The following is an 18948-nucleotide window of genomic DNA, read 5'->3' on the forward strand; positions in this document are numbered from 1 at the left end:
TTTCTTTTGTACATTTCCACATCTAGAGTTTTGTTAAAATAATTGTCTATAACCATCTTAAGTATGCCTTGAAACAGTTATCTACTTAATATGTACAGTTTTCATGAACTGGCCTGTTTAATTATTTTATACTGTTGTATGAGGTCTACTTCTGACGTCACCTGGGTTTAACATTGTAAAACGTAATAGTTTGCGAAAAGTTTTTATAGCCTATATAATATTTATTGCGATATATAACCGTACCTGTCAGCATTTGAGATCCGTAATCGCGAACCGGACAGAAATTTTACCATAGTTTACATGATAAATAAACAAATGGGAGACTCCTGGCCAAAACAACAGTGTTGGCAGGAATGGATATAACCCAGCACCCGAAATAATATCAAAAGAGGTTAGCAAACGGTGGATAAGACCTTGAAAAATTATATGTGAGTCCGCCAAATCACAGAGATGCCAATTCGCACAGGACTAATATTATCACAGGACCTTGGTGTTAAAATATGTTAGGTAATTTGTGGGTGAATTTGTGAGGTTACAAATTACAGAGATGGCCGATTTGCACTGGATTAAGATCCCCAGGTAATACTAATCCCGTGTGAATAGGGCTATTAGGGCATATAAAGTACTCTCTAACAAAGCAATAGTGACGCATAGTACAAATATGTTTTACTCACATAAGATTTGCTGCGCCATTCCTATCGGATACAGTATTGATGGCACAGCACTGCTTTTTAATTTTAGACTCTCCGTAAATCCAGCGTTGACATGTGCACATGGCGGTGAAATGAAGCAAACAAATGCTCAATGTTTTACCCACCTTAGCTGGAACGTCATTAAAAATACACTTTTCTGTATCACAATTACATTCATTTTAGAAGCGGAGCACAATGGTTTTAGCTCAATCTCTCAAAAAATAATCTACCTTGATTAATTATATTTACACAAAGAACATTAACCATCTCTACTACCAATTAACACTTAAAGTCGTGGCCTACTGGTTAGAGACTCGGATTTGTAACCCAAATGTTGCCAGTTCGAGCCTAGGTACCAGAAGAGACTGTAGGTGGGGGAAGTGAATTTTCAGCGCTCTTCTCCACCGTTGACACCACTGCTGAGGTGAGACCCCACCTCGGGCACCACAGCAATGGCTGCTCACTGCCTTGGGTGTGTGTTCACGGTGTGTTTGTTACTCACTGCTGTGTGTATGCACTTAGATGGGTTAATACAGAGCACAAATTCAGAGTATGGAACACCATACTTGGCCTCACATCACATCATATGTAATTGCTGTAATAAAAATGCATGGCCTTTGGTTCAAAGATTGCAAAATTTGAACAAAATAACGTTTCAATCTACAGTATATGATCTTCAGCATTTGGATGCTCACGATCATGTAATGGAAAGACGCCAACATCTAGCTATGTCTCACATTGAGATTGGAATCTATTACTAATTAGAAAATTGATACATTTTAACTGATAAGAAAATGTAAGCATTTTAGAAACATATTATCCGACTGAGTATTGTGTAAAAGCAACATGAATTGTGTTAATGATAGGGTCAAAACAGACGGATGTTGTGATAATTGTGTTTAGAGTTTTGAAAATGTGACTACAGATCGGTCAAAGGGATGTTAGTAATTGAAAAAACTGTAATATAGAATTATATTTCTATATTATAAAGTATATTTCTTTAAACACAGAAAAGGTTCACTCTTCACTTCACTTGGAATTTATGTCTCTGCAGCATGTGCATGCCTGCTGAAAGAAGAACCTGATTGGTTAGCAGTGGGTCACATGGCCAATTTTCGCATTTCTATATTAATATAGAATACTGAGGTTAATACTGAGTCATTTCCTTCATAATTGTATCATGTTTTTATTTAGTTAGACTATTTGTTACTTTAGTGTGTTATAGATAGTGGATTAGAACTGCATTTGTTTGGTATGGGATGTGTGCACTGCACAAAATGCATAAATAATGTGTGTTGGACTCACCTTTAACGTATTGACATCTTTATATGGTTCCAGTCAGATTCAGTCTGTTCTGTTTCCCCTGTTTGGCTATTAAGTGCTGCCATCTTGTGTTTATATAGTCGCACTACAGTGGGAGTATAATGAAATGTTGGACCCAGGGAAATAGCTGTCAGACAGCTGTAAATCCTTTATACTACTAATGTTAATGTATAACTCTAAATTAATCAAATTTGTCTTTCAAACACTTTCAAAGCACCCCAGCTTTCCTGTTGCCTGTTGTTAACACCCATTTTGTCTGTATCTGTGGAGCTCTGCGAAAGAGCATCTGTGTTTGACGCACCCCCTCCTCTCTTGAGCTCAGCGTCTCATCGAAGCCTCTAGAAATGTGATGGCTGGTGTATCAGAATATATAAACCCTGAGGATAGATGTCATTGCATTAGTCCTTCGACAGAGTGCTTTATTTATGTCTTTATTTATCTCTAATGTTATGTAGATCATATCAATCCTTGTTTGGAGGTCTGGGTCTTAAAGGGATAGTTCACCGAAAAATTCTGTCATCATTTGCTCACCCTTATGTGATTTCATAGCTGTATAAATTACTTTGTTCCAATGAAGAATGTGAGTATTTTTTAGTTCCAGGCCATCATTGACTACTATAGGAAGAATTAAATGGTAGTCATAGGTGCCCGATAACTCTTTGTTTTCCTAAATCCTTCAAAATATCTCATTATGTGTTCAACAGAACAAAAATATACAAAAAATGTTTCCCACTATGGTAGTGGACAATGTCCCAGAAATGAAAATTGCTAACATTCTTCCAAATATCTTCCTCTGTGTTCATTGGAACAAAGAGATTTAGATAGGTTTGAAACAACCCGAGTGGAAGTAAATGATGACAATATTTGGATAAACTATCCCTTTAAATCTTGCCGGGGTGTAAAACATGAGTAGAAAGTACAAGCAAGAGTTGTCATGCAGAAATAAATATGACATTTTATTACGAAAAGGGAGCATCTAGCAAGAAAATAAATGTTATCAAAGCTGGCACTAATTGATTTGATTCATTTAATATCAGTATGGCCTACGTTTTACCTGAGGTTTAATTTGCTTTGATGTCTTCATCCACATACATATACAGTTCATAGAGCTGAGCTTTAAGATGATAAGTTCATGATGGTAAACATGTGGGATTTCCATTGCTAATCTTATTTGAACACGTTCTTGTCATCGGCCTCCCTCCCCAAATCTCTTATTATTCAGCAGGGTATTGGAGTCATACAGGAGCTATACAGGGTCATATTTTGACGGCACTGCAGTGCTTAGACATTCTTTGAAAACATAGAGGGTTCCTGTCCTTCAAATGTGCTGAAGTCATCATGCAAGAATTTCATTTGAAATCCTTATTTCTGTTTTCATTCCTTTCGGCTATAGCTGCTTTTGACTGGTTACAGTTTACAGTTATATACAGTATCACCTGACATATGGGATCATGGTGTAGGTTCAGTGTGCATTGAAGTGTCTCATTACCGTCTGTACCACACCTCACTAGACAAGAAACCATGATGAGGCATTGTTTTATCATTGAGTGCGTTTACATGCACAAAATAAAGGGATATCTATCAAAAATCTGCTTTAAAAGAAACCTGTTATTATCTGTTTACATGCATAGTAATAAACAGGCTATACGCAAATAAAAAACATTTACATGGAAGTTTGAGAATTGACGAGTTTTTTGCATCCAGTTACGTCATAGTCAATTGTCTGTTTAGTAATTAAAAATGAAGCGGGAAAACGGTCAGAAGCTGTATTTTTATTGCTCTTCTCACGTCCACAGTACCTGCATATGCAACGATAGTTCTTCATTTTTACATTTCTACATCAACTGCATGATTCGAGAGCGGTCGAGCGGAACGTTTATACATTCTTTTACTATTACTTTTATTTGGGACTTTTACTATTGCGCTGTCAGACTTGCGCACATAAACAAAACTGAGAGAAAACCGGTAAAGGTGTTTACATGCAGCGTAAAATCGGAGTGATGGGCAAAAAACTACCTCTGCTCATCGGGTTTTGCTTACGCCGTTTATGGGCTTTTCCCGATAAAAGAAAAACGTTTTACGCGTTTACATGACCTTACTTGTGATCAGCTTATTAATCATGTCCGGAGTAAGACTGTGCATGTTAACACACTCACTGAGTGAAGTTTTAAAGGATGCAAAGGCTAATGGGTAATATCAGTAAGCAAATGCAACCCTTAAACACTGTCTTTACACAAGGCCAACAAGAATGGGTATGATGGTCACTAAGAAAAAGGAATTGTAACATTAATTGTTAGGTTTTCCTGTCTAGCACATCCTTGTGATTTATTTTAAAAAATTAGGTAATTTAAGAACTTATACTGTTAAACTTTGCTGTTGTTTTACAGCAAGTTTGCCAGTAGCTTACTGTAGACAGATTTTGCTCCCCATTGACTACCATAGTAGGAAAAAATACAATGCTAGTCAAAGGTGCTTCATAACTGTTTGCTGTCCTACATTCTTCAAAATGTCTTATTTTGTGTTCAACACAACCAAAAAAATTATAAAGCATATTTTTTAAAATGGTCAATCGGGGGCAAAATCTGTCTGGTTATAAGCATTCTTTAAAATGTCTTTCCCTGTGTTCATCAGAACAAAGAAATGTATACAGATTATACAACTCGAAGGTGAGTAAATGATGACAGAATTTTCATTTTTGTGAAATTTTTCTTTATATGCCCTTATATGAAATATGCCCTGTTATGTGTAGTCATGTCAATGTTACATACTGGCCATGAGATGAATTTCCCAGGAATGGGACAGTAAGTTATATTCAATACAATCAAACAATTAATGGTTTCCATTGTCATGGCCCCGCTCAAGTGCAGTAAAGAAAGGGTTTTAGACATCATTTTTGTTGATTCTTCATCAAGGTAATATCTGATCAAAATAAGGGGACAGTGACTTATGGCGTTGTCTTCCAAACATTTACATATGAAGCAGCTTTTTTCAATGCACGAGAATATTGATTCCATGGTGATATTTGCTTTTGACTTAATTTATTTGTTGTGTACCAGGCATTAAATAACAGCAATTATTAAGGTTTATTATTTTTGATTATCTAAAAGATCACTGGAACCAATAGGCAGACAGGACTGGTGCTTCACTGCAAGTGCTCCCTGTTTCTTTTAACTGAGAAAGCTGAGTCATTCTCCATCCTCTCGATGTCCTCGTTTACACACACACACACGCCCGTACGCAGACGCGCACACACACAAACACACACACACACACTAAAAAAGAAAGATGTACAAGTACACACACACTCACACACACACTGTTATAGTAGTCTAGAGTGAAATTTATATAGCAAGTGATGAAAAGCCATTACTACATCTCCAAATGAGCACAATGTGTTCTGCAAAAAACTGTTTACCACCTGATCCGCATCTTAAAAGGAATAACAGGATTGGTCCTATTTACAGAACGGTAAAAGATTATATGTTTGATTCAAAGGATTTAACCCATTCGTTCATTCTTATGTTTTTTGAAATCTGTATGACAATAGGCAGAATGTTAGTGAGTGACCGCCTTAGTAACCATTGACTTGTATCAATAAAAATTCACACAATTTTATTGTAAAAATGAATCAATTAATTCTGCATTCCTTCTGATTTGCTTTAAAAATCTCTCAGTCTATTACCCCTTTCCTCTCCCCTTGTTGTCTGCCCTCTCCATTCCTCCACCAGTGGGCAGCAGAATCATTATGTATCCCAGTCCTCCTTCTCCTCCATCCCTGCCTCCCCTCCTCACTGTCTCCTCCTCCTATGGGTCATTCATGCGATTGTGTGAACCGGTGAGAGAGAAAGAGAGAGAGGGAAACGATAGAGACGGAGCCAACAGCAGAGCGACAGTAGCATTAGCAGAAAGCCTTTCGCATTCTTTCCCCTCACCCCAGCCTAGCATGCAGGCCAGCACCATGGCAGCCGCAGACTCGACCAAGATGGAAGGTTTCTGGAGCAGCTGGAAAGGCCAGGGTACTGTGAGTGTGTGCGGAGAGTGGGATGGATATGGGGGGACGCAAGATGGGTGGATGGAGATGCATGTTCTGTTTTGGGAAGGGCAGAATGATGGTGAAAGGAAAATAGTGGGGTTCATTTTTTTGTAGGTTTAACGGGTGGGGAACGCTTAGAACGGATGCAGGTGCATGTGAGATTGCATGGACACATACATGTTTTTTTATCGAGGCGGCTGCCATCGTTGGCCAACGAGCAGCCGGCTGCATAGGGGGTTTAGACAGCTGGGCACGCCCTTCTTTTCTCCCCCTCTTGTTTATATTGGGGGATCCATCCTGAATTCGCCGACTGTGGGTGTGATGGAATAAAATCATTAGGCAATGATACACATGGGTTCCTATTTTTCAGGTCAGTTGTTCATTTGGATGGGGGTAGATCCATACAACGATCTATCATATCCTCAGTCTCTCTCTTTGAATTTTGTGAATTGTGGTGTGTTGTATACTGTAGGCCAAAGAAAAAAAGAAGAAGAAAGAGATAGAGATAGAGAGAGGTGTTGTAGGGTGTGGCTGTTAAGCACATCTGTAATGCTTATCCAATTGTTGACCTCTGCTGCCCATTTTATTAATTTGCTAACAGTCAAAGCATCTTCATGACTGTTCATTTGTGTGTATGTAATTATATTGAGATATCAATAAGAAGCATTTATTGACTATAGTCCTAAAAAGCTGGAGAGCTAGCAAAAAGATTCTATATTTAGAGCATCAGGTTAGAAAACTCTTGCAGGGGAAAGGAAAACTAGAACATTTTCAGAAAAAGTGTTTCTGGTACAAGCTATTTATATGTGAGCATGTTGAACATTTGTCCCTTCAGGGTAGAATTTCTATGGGGCTTTTGTGTCCGTCTCTAGAAAAATGTTTATGCATTTTTTCTTTTTCATTTTTAAGACTGCCTATATAGGTCAATTTGGATGTGTTTGATCAGTGAGTAAGAAATGGGACTGACAATCTATTTTAGTTCCTGGTTTGTATGCAGCATCCCCTCCGACTGACTGGAAAGTGTCATCTTCGTAGTTCCTTCTGTCAGCAGTTGTGTATCAATTTACATTAGATTTTAATATCATTGTTATTTATTTAACACACAGCCGATTGAAGATTCGGGCCCTTCAGCTTGATCAGTATGTAGGATCTTGAATTTAGTGCCTAATAGTAAGAGCACTACATCACCAAGCCATTTAATAAATTAAAACAGAGAAGATCTTTCTTATACACCTTGGGTGCACTCAGAATTATTGTCATTTGTGTCTAAGCTCATGCCTGTTGGCTTGGGATTGCTAATACCTGCGTACTCTAGGTATTGATTTTCAATGTGCTATAAAGTCAAACTGCAGCATAGGTGCTGGCTTTTCTTACATCAGCAGTTTATGTTTCTCCTCAGAGTCTTGTGTCAATTATGCAGTTTGGTCAAAACTGTTGTACGAGTTGCCATGTTAGCACTGTTACCGTCTTGATGGTCATTTGGTAACAGGCCAAAATGACCACTGCCAATTCTTTTATTAAGCAGTTATATTTCAAAGATGATATGATAATTGTTTGCAAGGTTAAGCACAGCTCACATTTATGATGATGCAGAACATCCTATTTAGTAGCCACGTGCACTTGTGCTACAGAAGGTGTCACTATAATGACACTGTTAAGTAGGTCATTGTAAAGACACTGTTTTGAGTTTTCATCCTTTCTCCCACTTACTATGTAGAATTACAATGACAGGGTTTTGGAGAGTTTATTGTGGTTTTAGGCAATTATAAAACACACTGTGGTCAGAATGTTCATATATTGTTATTATAACCAAACACAGACCGGAAGTTAGGCACGTGTGTCCTATGAAACCATCATAGACGACATTGGTTCAAAATTTAGTGTTTGTCATTTTGCAGGTTAATTTCATTTACTAAAACTAAAGGTATAAAAACATTTATGTTGATGAAAGTGAAACAAAATATTGGGCTAAATATTCAAAAATGTTAAAGCAAAATTGCTTTATAAACTGAAATCTTTTTAATCTGAAAAAGTAAGAAAATGAAAATTAATAAATGATCAAATGAATTATTTAAATAATTCAAAAACAGATAATAATATTCTATGATTTAAAGGTATAAGGAACGTTAAAAATAAACAAATAAATTACAAAATAAAAATAAAATTGCTTAAAACTTAAGTAAATGTAAAAATAAAGGATCATTCAAAATATATGCCCTAAAACTCAAAACAATACATGTTCTGTGAAGTCTTAAACTGTGGGTGTTGAATTATATTATATACAGCTTTACAGTCAGGTACAGTCATGATAACCATGCAAAATTACACAAATACATTTCATTTTCCTTGATAGCTCCCTTTATTACCCAGATATCCAACCTACGGACAAGTTTGACCTATAGACTTATGCAGGCCCATATAAGGCCCTGAGCAGAACTAGAGGAGTGATTAAACACAGCCATTAATTACTGCTGACTTTTCACGTCTCTCTTTCTTTCTGCCCGTCTTCTTGTGGCATCCATAACATGTTTCAGTTCATTCCTGTATTACCAAGCCCAATTGTTATTTTTATGTTGTATCTGGAAGCTACTCTTGTTTGTCATTTTATGATGTCACAGCATGTGACATTGCTTTAAAAGAGTTTCATTATTGCCAGCTGAGAAATTCCGAGAGTATCTGTGGATTCGCCTTGTATCTCGCCAAAGTTGTTGTCATCCCGATTACCCGTGTAATGTTAGTCATAAACTGACTGAAGCGATCTCTTTGTTTTTAAGAGTATGACCCACTGATGTCAAGAAGAGAGCTATTCAGTTTAGGATTGGTTGTTGTTGGATTTATATGCTTACATAAGCCATAAATTAAGTTCTTCATGTCTCTGTACTGTATATTATATATTATATGTCATACTTGGATGATTTGTTAGATCGTGTGGTTTTTTTTGGATCCCACACATTGAGATTCGATATAGATCATTACATTTCCATTAAAGGGTTTGATGATCATAAAAATTTGTGTTTCTGATGGCGCTCTTTATTTGGGTTCTGTGTGTATCCATGTTGCCAGTTGCATAGCGATAGCTATATTTAGCAATCTTGCTCCAAGGACAAGATTATTGTTCACTATTGTCTATCCTTCAGCTTTGTGTAAAGCAAAGGTCTCTGTCAGACACGGCACTGTCAGAATTAGAGGGTCTTTGCTCTATGTTTCTGTCATACCAGCGCTAGTTCCTATTCCCCTTCCCCCATCATTTCATCAGCACCTTATTACTTCGGCAGGCAGCTCGTGCTGAAAGGGAGGGTGGCGGGGAAGGGAGGGTGCAATCACCATCGCCATGGCAACTGCATCACTGCTCACTCCACTGCACCCATCTCTCCAGTTTCCGTGGCGACCGTGCTCCTTTCAGCTCAGAGCTCAACTGCCAACTTTACCCCGACACATTTTATTCGAAGCTCACCATAATGACCCCATAAACAGCCTTGTGTCAGTGCAAGAACGGCTGGAGGCAGATGACATTGTGCGCTTGTGTATTGATCTTTACTTATGTCAATTAAAATAACATTTTAAAGTGCTTTGTTTAATGAAAGCATCTGTGTGTCACTCCGCATATGTATTCTATTAAGGTGTATGAATATTGATCATTGAGTAATATGAGTTTTAGATATTATAGGGCTTATGAATTATATATTGCGCACATCAGTGGTATTGCATAATGGGGTGTTAACCACACCTTCATAATACACACAAAGATCCAGCGAGTGTATGCGTGCATAGATAAAGCTATTGTGTATATGATGCGTGATCCAGCCTTCGCTAGCATCACAGCCTAAAATAACGTCTGGTTTTTAGCAATCTGCCGAGTGAGGGACCCCCATCTGAGGAAATTATAACAGAACTCTGTGTAGACAATGAAGATCCGCGTAGTAAAGACACATGTCTGCAATGACAACAAACTGCAGCTGTGTGTGGCCTTTTATCAGATTATAATTATAAATATGGTTAAACTGCTTTATTTATAATCTCTAGAGTTGATCCTCTACATTGCACCATTCTCAACATGGCAGAAAACAAAGACCAGAGGGACGAGCTTGGGAATGGGTGTGGTGCAACCAATTTATATGCAACAGTGGGTCGATACTACTGTATGCAACTGTATAGAACGCAGCCAGTACGCAGAAATTGTTTTAGATTGAAGTGGAATTTAGTTCTATGTATTATTCTGAAGGTGATTCATATGCACAAATGAACACTATAATGCTTAAAAAACAGACAGTGTGGTCATGTAAATGCATTTTTAAGAGGTACAGTAATAGACATAAACAGTTTATGCAAAACAGAAACGGCACACAAATGCACTATTTATATGCCAATATGTTGGCTTTATTATATGAGAGTGCAATATATTCCATTGAACATGAAGAATCTAGAACAAGAACAGGAAGACAACAAGAAAGATACATTTTCCCTGCTAGCGGTATTACAAAGTTGCCATTTTGATCATTTACACAAAAAAATTGAAAATTTTCTTCTATAGACGTTTTCATCTTAAAGAGTACATTCTCCGCGATCCCATTTTTCAACCTTTAGATAGTGTGCAATGTTGCTGTTAGAGCATAAATAATACCTGCAAAATGATAAAGCTCAAAGTTCAGTGCCAAGCGAGATATTTTCTTAAACAAGGACTACAGAGAACAGCTGGTTTGGACTACAGCCCTCTACTTCCCGGGTACATGATGTCACCATTCCAAGCTTTTAATTACCTCCGCCATCAGGAATACGCCAAAAAAGTGGCGTTCCTTAGAGAAGCTGAAGAGCCGCTGGAGTAGTGTTCGTTTATCAGAGATTTACGCGCTAAACTTTCATTTTCATCAAGATAGGATAAGATAAGATAACCAACGGTCAAATAACAGCTTCCATGACTTAAACATCGCATGTGAACGCTGTTCTGTGTAATACACTGATATTGTGTGTGTGCGCATACCTCTTAAACACTTTCATGAAACGTCCTTTGATGTCCTGCTTGCAAATGTCTCCTGATCAGTCTGCTTGTTTTATTATCCAACTCGGGTCCAATATAAAAAAGCAAAACTAACGCTTCTGTTATTAGTGTTATTTAATGTAACCGGTCTGACACCATTCTGTCCGGTGTCATTCCCCTCGACACCGACCAATCACAACAGCCTGAGAAGTGGAAGCCAATCACGAAAGACCTGGTCAGCTTTACCAATAAGAGCGTTTCGGAAATAGGGACTTTATATAGACCGGAAGAAATACAACAGTGATAAACAATAGACTTGAAATATGTGAAATATAAAGCGTTTTGGGAAAATAGAAACATGAACATACATTGTTAAACAGCCAAAAATCATAATCAAAGCCTCTAAAACAGTCAAATACTGTACCCTTTAACATCATAAACAAACGTTACTGCGCATGTGCACTTTTGTGACTCCAACTTGACTTCCAGTACACATTCACTAACAATAGAGTGCCTGTAGGTTATTTCTGATAACAATCAAAAGAAACCGAGAAGAACCATTCCTTGGCTAAACTTGTCAATATTTTGAATTTAGACTCCAATACCAAACTCAACTGCTAGATGTCAATGTACCATATGGTTTGTTTAAATGCTACAGGACCCATTCAACACATTGTTTATTCAATAAAATGAACATACAGCAAAATTCAACAAATCATTTATTTAATACAATTACTTTACAGTAAAATATGAATAAAAACTAAATTTATTAATTAATTAAAATATAAATAGTTATATTATTAGACACTAGCCAAACACAAACCGGAAGTCAACTGGGGGTCGGCTCGCGTGCGTCCGATGAGACGTTCTATATGACCATAAAATATAACAAATGCCCTCCTCACTATAACAGTAAACACTTGGAAAGCTTAAAAAACTTGCCAATGGTGAGGACGTTTCCTAAATGAGGGGAAACTGCATCTTTCTTTCTTTCTCTGTTTATTATTTATATTGCATGTTGTATTTAATACAATAATAATAAAACAGCTGTTGCCAAATGAGCAGAAGAAAACATGAACACATAGAAAAGGCAGCACTTAACAATTAATGATAAACAAACACAACAGTGAACATGGACACAGCAAGGATGGGGGAAAATAAAAGACTACAAAAAGAAGATGGACATGACCACAACAGGAAGTGACATCATTAACGTAACAAAAATTCAAAATAAAAGACATGACAGAAAAATGAAAACCTGACAAAGATGTCTCTACTTTATATATCATTTAAAAAAAAACATTTTACTAGCTGCCAGAAATGAACCATAAAATAACAGTTTTCCATGTTTTTCTTTTAACTGTGTAGTCTGTTCTATTATTTTACTGTTTAAGGCCATATTTTAAAGATACATGTAAAATGTTCTATTATACGGAAAAACTGGAGAAAAAAAATAGCAGTCTGTAGATTTTTTTATTTTTACAGTGTATAATGTTTATTTTTTATTTTTTATGTTTGTTCTCTCCATGTTTTTAGAAGGAGCTGCTTTTTATAGTTATTACGGTATTGCTTTACATGTAGACATACTTATTAAAATCATTCCACGTCATTAGGCTCCTTTAAATCTTTTTAAAATGTATTATGTATACAGTCCCATTTGTACATTATCCTTGAGACACAATTATAACACTACTATCCTTTTGGAGATTAATGATGGACCTCATAATATACTATTTGAATGGTGGCACCATTTTTGCACCTGGTTCTAGTCTGTTGCCATGGTCACCATGCTGTCATTTAGCCAGAATAGTTTCTTAGCATGTGGGCAGAAAGGCCACAGGGACAGCATCTATTGCTTCTGTGTTCTGCAGGTTGATCCCAGATATATTTTAGAGGATGTTTGTGTAATCTTTTTTCATTGTTTAATGTGTGACTCAGCACTGATGTAGTGTGATTCAATAATTGTTAGGTCATTGCATGTGACATCATGCAGTAAGTGTTGATTACCGGATCCGACAGAATCGATCAAAAATATTAGATTTGCCATCACCCCCCCTCCCATCCCTGTGTGTGCATGAGAAAGCCCACACCTCATTTTCCTTTTCTATAACTTACGCTCTTTCTCTCTCTACCCAGCGATGGAGTTGCTGTACTGGCGGGACCTTAAGCAGAGTGGGCTGGTTTTTGGCAGTGTACTGCTGTTGCTTTTCTCCCTGACTCAGTTCAGCGTAGTCAGTGTGGTGGCATATCTTGCCCTGGCTTCGCTCTCTGCAGCCATCAGCTTCAGAGTCTACAAGTCTGTGCTGCAAGCTGTGCAGAAGACAGATGAGGGCCATCCCTTCAAGTAAGACAGCTGTATGTTTGTGTGTGTGCATGTGTGTTAATTTATTAAAACATAAACATTATTGTTTTTAAATAACAATATTCCCTAAACCCTGGTGCAGAACATATCTGGATGTGGAGATGTCACTGTCTCATGATCAGATGCAGAAGTATGCAGAAAACGCCCAGTACTACATCAACAGCACACTGAAAGAATTACGCAGACTGTTCCTGGTTCAGGATTTGGTGGACTCACTAAAGGTTTATTTTAATTATTTAAATATTCATAATCAGTTATGTCATAAAACAGATGTCAAAAAAGTACTGTAAAATAACAATTTTCACGTTTTCTTTTCTGCAATTTGACGTTTTAACTGTATTTCAAAAATACGTGAAACATCTGTAAAAATAGAAAGTCAAATTTTTTAAATCACTGTTTTTTAAGTTGTAGAGAGGATGTCTGAGTAGGGTAACAACTTATGAACCGTACAGTGTTTCTCTTGCCCTATTTTAGTGTGCAGGCCCAAAATCCATAACTGTTACAAATGCTGGCTTTGTTTTTTGACCCAAGTTTGCAGTGCTGATGTGGTTGCTGACCTATGTCGGTGCTCTGTTCAATGGACTCACTCTTCTTATTATGGGTGAGCACATACTTTGAATTTCATTTTTGTTGTTGTTGCAATTTTATTCACACTTTTATTATTTCTTGCTGTAGTGGTGGTCTCCATGTTCTCCATGCCTGTGGTCTACGAGAAATACCAGGTCAGTAGAATCCTTTGTTACCATGACTATAGTGTCATCTGTTACCCAGACTACAATGTATGCGTTTGTTTTTCACATGCTCACTATTTAAATTCCGATCTATTTCGTCTCACTTTATCTGTCTCTTTCTCTCCTTCCCTTTAGGCACAAATTGATCAGTATATGGACCTAATAAGGACCAATGTCAACGCTGTGGTGGCAAAGTAAGTACACCCACCAAGCATGTTTTGAAATGATCTGATTTCAACCTTTTGTGTAAAGTTTCGTAAAGTTTTCACAAAGCCTTTGTCATTTTAATTAATGCTTTTTTTGCTCTATGTGTTTAAATGTGTTGTTTGGCTGATCCAGATCCAATTCATGTTTTGACTATAGACCATTTTGCAAAAGGGAAATATGTTGTTCTAACATTCATTTAAAATTATTTTGTACATTTCTGAAGTACTGTGTTGTTTCCATCTTGCAAAATGGTCTACAATAATAATCTTAACAAAGAGAGAAATAAACAAATTATTTTAGTATTCATTTTGTGCAAAAAAAATGAATTTTTACCATAAAGGTCTATTTATGGTACAATGTGATATTAGTGAAAAGGCACTCTGACAATAATATTCACCATAGAATAAATTGTGAATTTTTAGACATTGTTAGTACACACAAAAAAAAAGGTGTTTCCGATGCATACTGTATGTTTATAATATTTGGAAATTTACTTTGCACAGGGTCCAGGAGAAGATTCCTGGGGCCAAACGAAAGGCTGAGTAGGGGGAGCTGAATGATGATCAAGTGTTCCTCTTTGTACACACAAATACACACATACACACACATCAAGCACACATTAACATCACTGGAACATAGTTCTACTTTGTACACATTGTGACGTCTAGAGCAAGGGCCAAGCTGTGCAGGAGAAGTCCCATCCTCGCCTTATAACCATAAAAAATTAGGAAAAAAGCTAAGCGTGCTGTCACTCAAACCGGGATCTAGTGGGAAGTACGACAAATTGATGAATTGTCAATGTAACCTTGAAACGTGTTATTCAAATCCGGACTAGATGTGAATTTTTTTGTGTTGCTCATTTTGCTCAAGTGCATGAAGTCAAGAGTCTCAATGCTGATGAATTCTCTTTTTACCTTTTATTTTTTGTGCTTTCTCAGCTGTGCTGAAAGATGTTTTTTGTTCTAGTGGGTGAAAGATCTCTCCAGCTTTACTGCTCTCCCGTGACCTCTTTTTGGAAAAAAGCTTTTGGCGTTGGTGGGGCTTTTCCTCTTCCATCACTATAAACGTGACTAATATAATCGTCATTGTCAGCTAGACGCATGGATCTGCTGAGGTTCATGGAATTGTAACGTCAGGCACAAACGCAACTATTTAGCCAATGTTCGAATTAGATTGGTCGGCTCGCTCGTAGCATTTCGTTTCTTTCTTCGTAGGACTGATTACAGGAGTTACAGATTCATGTTTTTAGGTGCAGTCATTGATGATTTTTTTCGTAAATGATACAAAGCAAAAGAGAGTGAGGAGATAGAAGCTTCAATGAGTGATTGCCAGGTAGAGTCTGTCAATCTTTGTATTATTGTTACGTGTTGCTCATTCTGTTAGCTATTGACTCTTAACTATTTGCACTTAAGATGTACTCAAAAAAAAAAGAATGCGAAAATAAATGTTCTTAAATGTATCTCGACTCCAGAGTTTCATTTAAATGAAAGAATTATTGGATCATAATGTTTATCATATTATTTAAGTGATTTTGTTAAATGCAAGATGCATTTTATGAGCTATTAGTTCAATGGAAACATGTATGTATTTGTTATGAAGTTAGGCAAACACTAAGAAATATCTTGTTTTATTACATGTAAAGTTTAAATATTTATTTTAAACTTTAGTTTTTTGAGGTCTCTTAGCTTAAATAAATTGTTGTTTATTTTAAATATTTTTTAAATCATTTTGAGGCCCTTTTGGAAGTAAAGGGGAAAGGTATATTTACATATGTCGTGTTACACACAGTGTTGGGTAAGTTACTCTGAAAAAGTAATTAATTACTAGTTACTCATTACATATTCAATAGTGTAATTAGATTACTGTCCAAATTACTGTCCAAAAAGTATTTAGGTACTCATTACTAATTACTTTCTATATCAACCTTTATTAGTTAAGTGATTCAAGTATAGACATGAAACGGCTTATTGAATTCATTCAAATAAATAATATTAATAACTGACCAAAGTATTACAAATGTGAGAATTATAAATTAAAGCACAGATTTTAAAGTAAGGTTTTGAATTTTGATGTCAATTACACTATTGCACATGCATATATTTCACAAAGTATTTAGTTTAATTACATCAAAAGTAACTGTAATTAAATAACAGAAAACATATGAGTAATCCCTTACTTTACTTTTTCAAGGGGAAAGTAATTAAATTACACCCAACACTGGTTACACAAAGTGTACTGTATGTGTTGTTATGTTTTTAACAGCTACTGTCATTAGTATTAAACACTCAATGAGAGTGGAAACCAAAAATAAATGAGTCCTCACCGCATATAAAACTATTTGGATTGGTGATGACTCCCACAGCTCTGAATAAGTATAAGGAGACCGCCATCTGTCAGTGGGCACTGCTGGTTATTCCCAGTGTACCTGTGCTATCTAGATGCTACATGTCCAATCCAGGAACAGGTGGGACGGACGTTTGGACAACAGCGGGATCTGCTTCCGCTCCCTGGCATTGTCTGCAACACATTTTCCTCTGCAACACTAAAATTCCTGTTATTGAGTTTTAAAGGTAAAAAATGTATATAGAAAAAAATGGCATTGCCTTCTGTTATTGCCTTCACATTTAAATCATAGTGGTCTTTATATTGCTGTAGATTTTTAAATTCCTTATGTATATAAAGGTTTGCATATCCTTCAGTCTGACTCTGGATTAAAATAGCAGCTGAAAGGGTTGATTTATGGTGAAGACGCTTTCAGCTCACTGATGGGACACGTATGAGCTCGCCTCGCTCTCTGCTGGTGCATACAGAGAACTGCATTTCATAGAGGGGAGTGTCACACATTTCGTTATGCTAGAGTGTTGTATAAAGGGACAATAGGGAATTTGCTGTCAGTGGGTGTGACATCCGAACAAATCACCAGGGCAGGAAATGAATGCTCTGCTGTGTATCTGATAAGAGTTAGAACCTCCCAAAAGATAATATTACAAACAAATGTGAATGTTACAATGTGTTGTGATTCGAATGGATGTCAACACCTGACCGAACAGTGCTGACTTCTATTTCTTTTCTACTCTTTCAAAATAAATCCAACCGAGCTCTGTATACTGTGGTAGGCTATATGAGACCAGTTTTTTTATTGCACTTTTTGTTGTCCTTATGTCGTCCCAATTTCTTCCATTGTTTCCTCCATCTGTAAGTCGCTTTGGATAAAAGCCTGTGCTAAATGACTAAATGTAAATGTAGTATGTCTGCTAATACATTACATAATCCGTAGAAATTTAGAAAGCGATTTGTATAGAGTAAAGACCCACATTTAACTATTAGGATTAAGGGAATCCTTTGCTCTGAGCTCTTGGAGACAGACTGGTTTCCTGTCCTACAGAAATAGACCTTTTAAACATGACAACATTTCTAATTTTATCAGCTCTGATAAGCCTGTTATGAGCTATGAATAACCATGAGGTACTGTTTAGTGCTGCCATGATTTGTACTATGAACTTAAATATAAATTTGTCACAAAAGATTAAAACATTACAAATGTTGACACAGGTCACTTGTCGGCCACCTAACCAATAGAATTAAAGATGCTGGTATCTCTATATCTTACATTTCGTCTCGCAATTTGCAGTACATCAATTAATCATTACGCCTTTAATACTGCGTATTATAATATATTTACATACAACAAATATATGATGTAACAGCAACAATGTAGAATAATATGATTAATATCTAGATGTATAACTATTTATATATGCATTAGAGAGAGATTTATCTTTTTTTGCTGTTACACCGTACGACACTTTTTATATAATATATTTGTCAACTGGCCATATGTATCTGAGATATGTGTAAACTAGCCCCGGTGCCCTATGCTGTCAGATGGGTAAGATTTTACATTTAAATCTATGCTTTGTCTTATTTTCTTATATTATAGAGACTGTAAAAAATAAGATATCAAAGTTTAATTTGATCATACACCATAGTGAATTACCATGAGTAAAAAATGAAACAACGTTTAAAAATTATTTAAATTTCTATTTTCTTTTATACCATCGTTGAGATGTCACTCTGGGTCAGATGGCCCTGAGGTGCCATCCTGTGTATGTGTAGACCCATCTGTACCTGAGCAAAGGTCAACTATGCCCTCATAAGCACAAACTAGGTCAGTCATGACTGGCCCGTATCTCCTTGTTAAACTCGCCTCATGACAGGATGAAAAGAGACCTCAGAACCATTCACCAAATGTAGCGGACAAAATGAGAACAAACATATTGCTGTTAGACACTCCATTCAGAGGAGAGATGTATACTTTTTCAAAGTGCAAACTTTTTTTGTCATAAAATATTGTTAACCCTTTAAGAAGAAATGCCATTGGCGAAGTCTGATGATAGCAAAATGTCAAAGTTACTGGTTAGAAAGCTTCCGAGAGCCAAGAGAAGAGATCTCAGAGACGAAACTCTTAATGCAAAAGTCTGCCTGTTTGTTCACCTGAGGACATGCAGTCTATAAATCACATAAGCCTAATGGATGTATGGGTTCTTCAAACACACATACCTCTGGGTCTTCTGTGTGGAAGACCACTGCCCGTTCTAATAATATTATCATTGGAGGACAGCATC

At 36.6% G+C, this 18948-nt stretch overlaps 1 protein-coding gene across 2 annotated transcripts in view; it reads left to right on the top strand.

Annotated features, from left to right (window-relative positions):
• rtn1b (reticulon 1b) overlaps nucleotides 1-15782 on the top strand; it is a 28827-nt gene extending 13045 nt beyond the window's left edge. Inside the window, exons 1-7 of one of the 2 annotated variants that reach the window (XM_056764330.1) lie at nucleotides 5847-6031; nucleotides 13160-13367; nucleotides 13468-13606; nucleotides 13917-13986; nucleotides 14061-14107; nucleotides 14252-14310; nucleotides 14827-15782. In XM_056764330.1, the coding sequence (XP_056620308.1) occupies nucleotides 5959-6031; nucleotides 13160-13367; nucleotides 13468-13606; nucleotides 13917-13986; nucleotides 14061-14107; nucleotides 14252-14310; nucleotides 14827-14869 (639 nt within the window). In that variant the 5' untranslated portion in view covers nucleotides 5847-5958 and the 3' untranslated portion in view covers nucleotides 14870-15782. Of the gene's footprint in view, nucleotides 1-5846; nucleotides 6032-13159; nucleotides 13368-13467; nucleotides 13607-13916; nucleotides 13987-14060; nucleotides 14108-14251; nucleotides 14311-14826 lie in introns of those variants that run through there. The other variant, XM_056764329.1, reaches the window with a different exon arrangement.
• Nucleotides 15783-18948: the final 3166 nt, after the last annotated feature.

Source organism: Triplophysa dalaica, chromosome 13 (genome assembly GCF_015846415.1).
Source record: "Triplophysa dalaica isolate WHDGS20190420 chromosome 13, ASM1584641v1, whole genome shotgun sequence".
NCBI classification, from domain to species: Eukaryota; Metazoa; Chordata; class Actinopteri; order Cypriniformes; family Nemacheilidae; genus Triplophysa; species Triplophysa dalaica.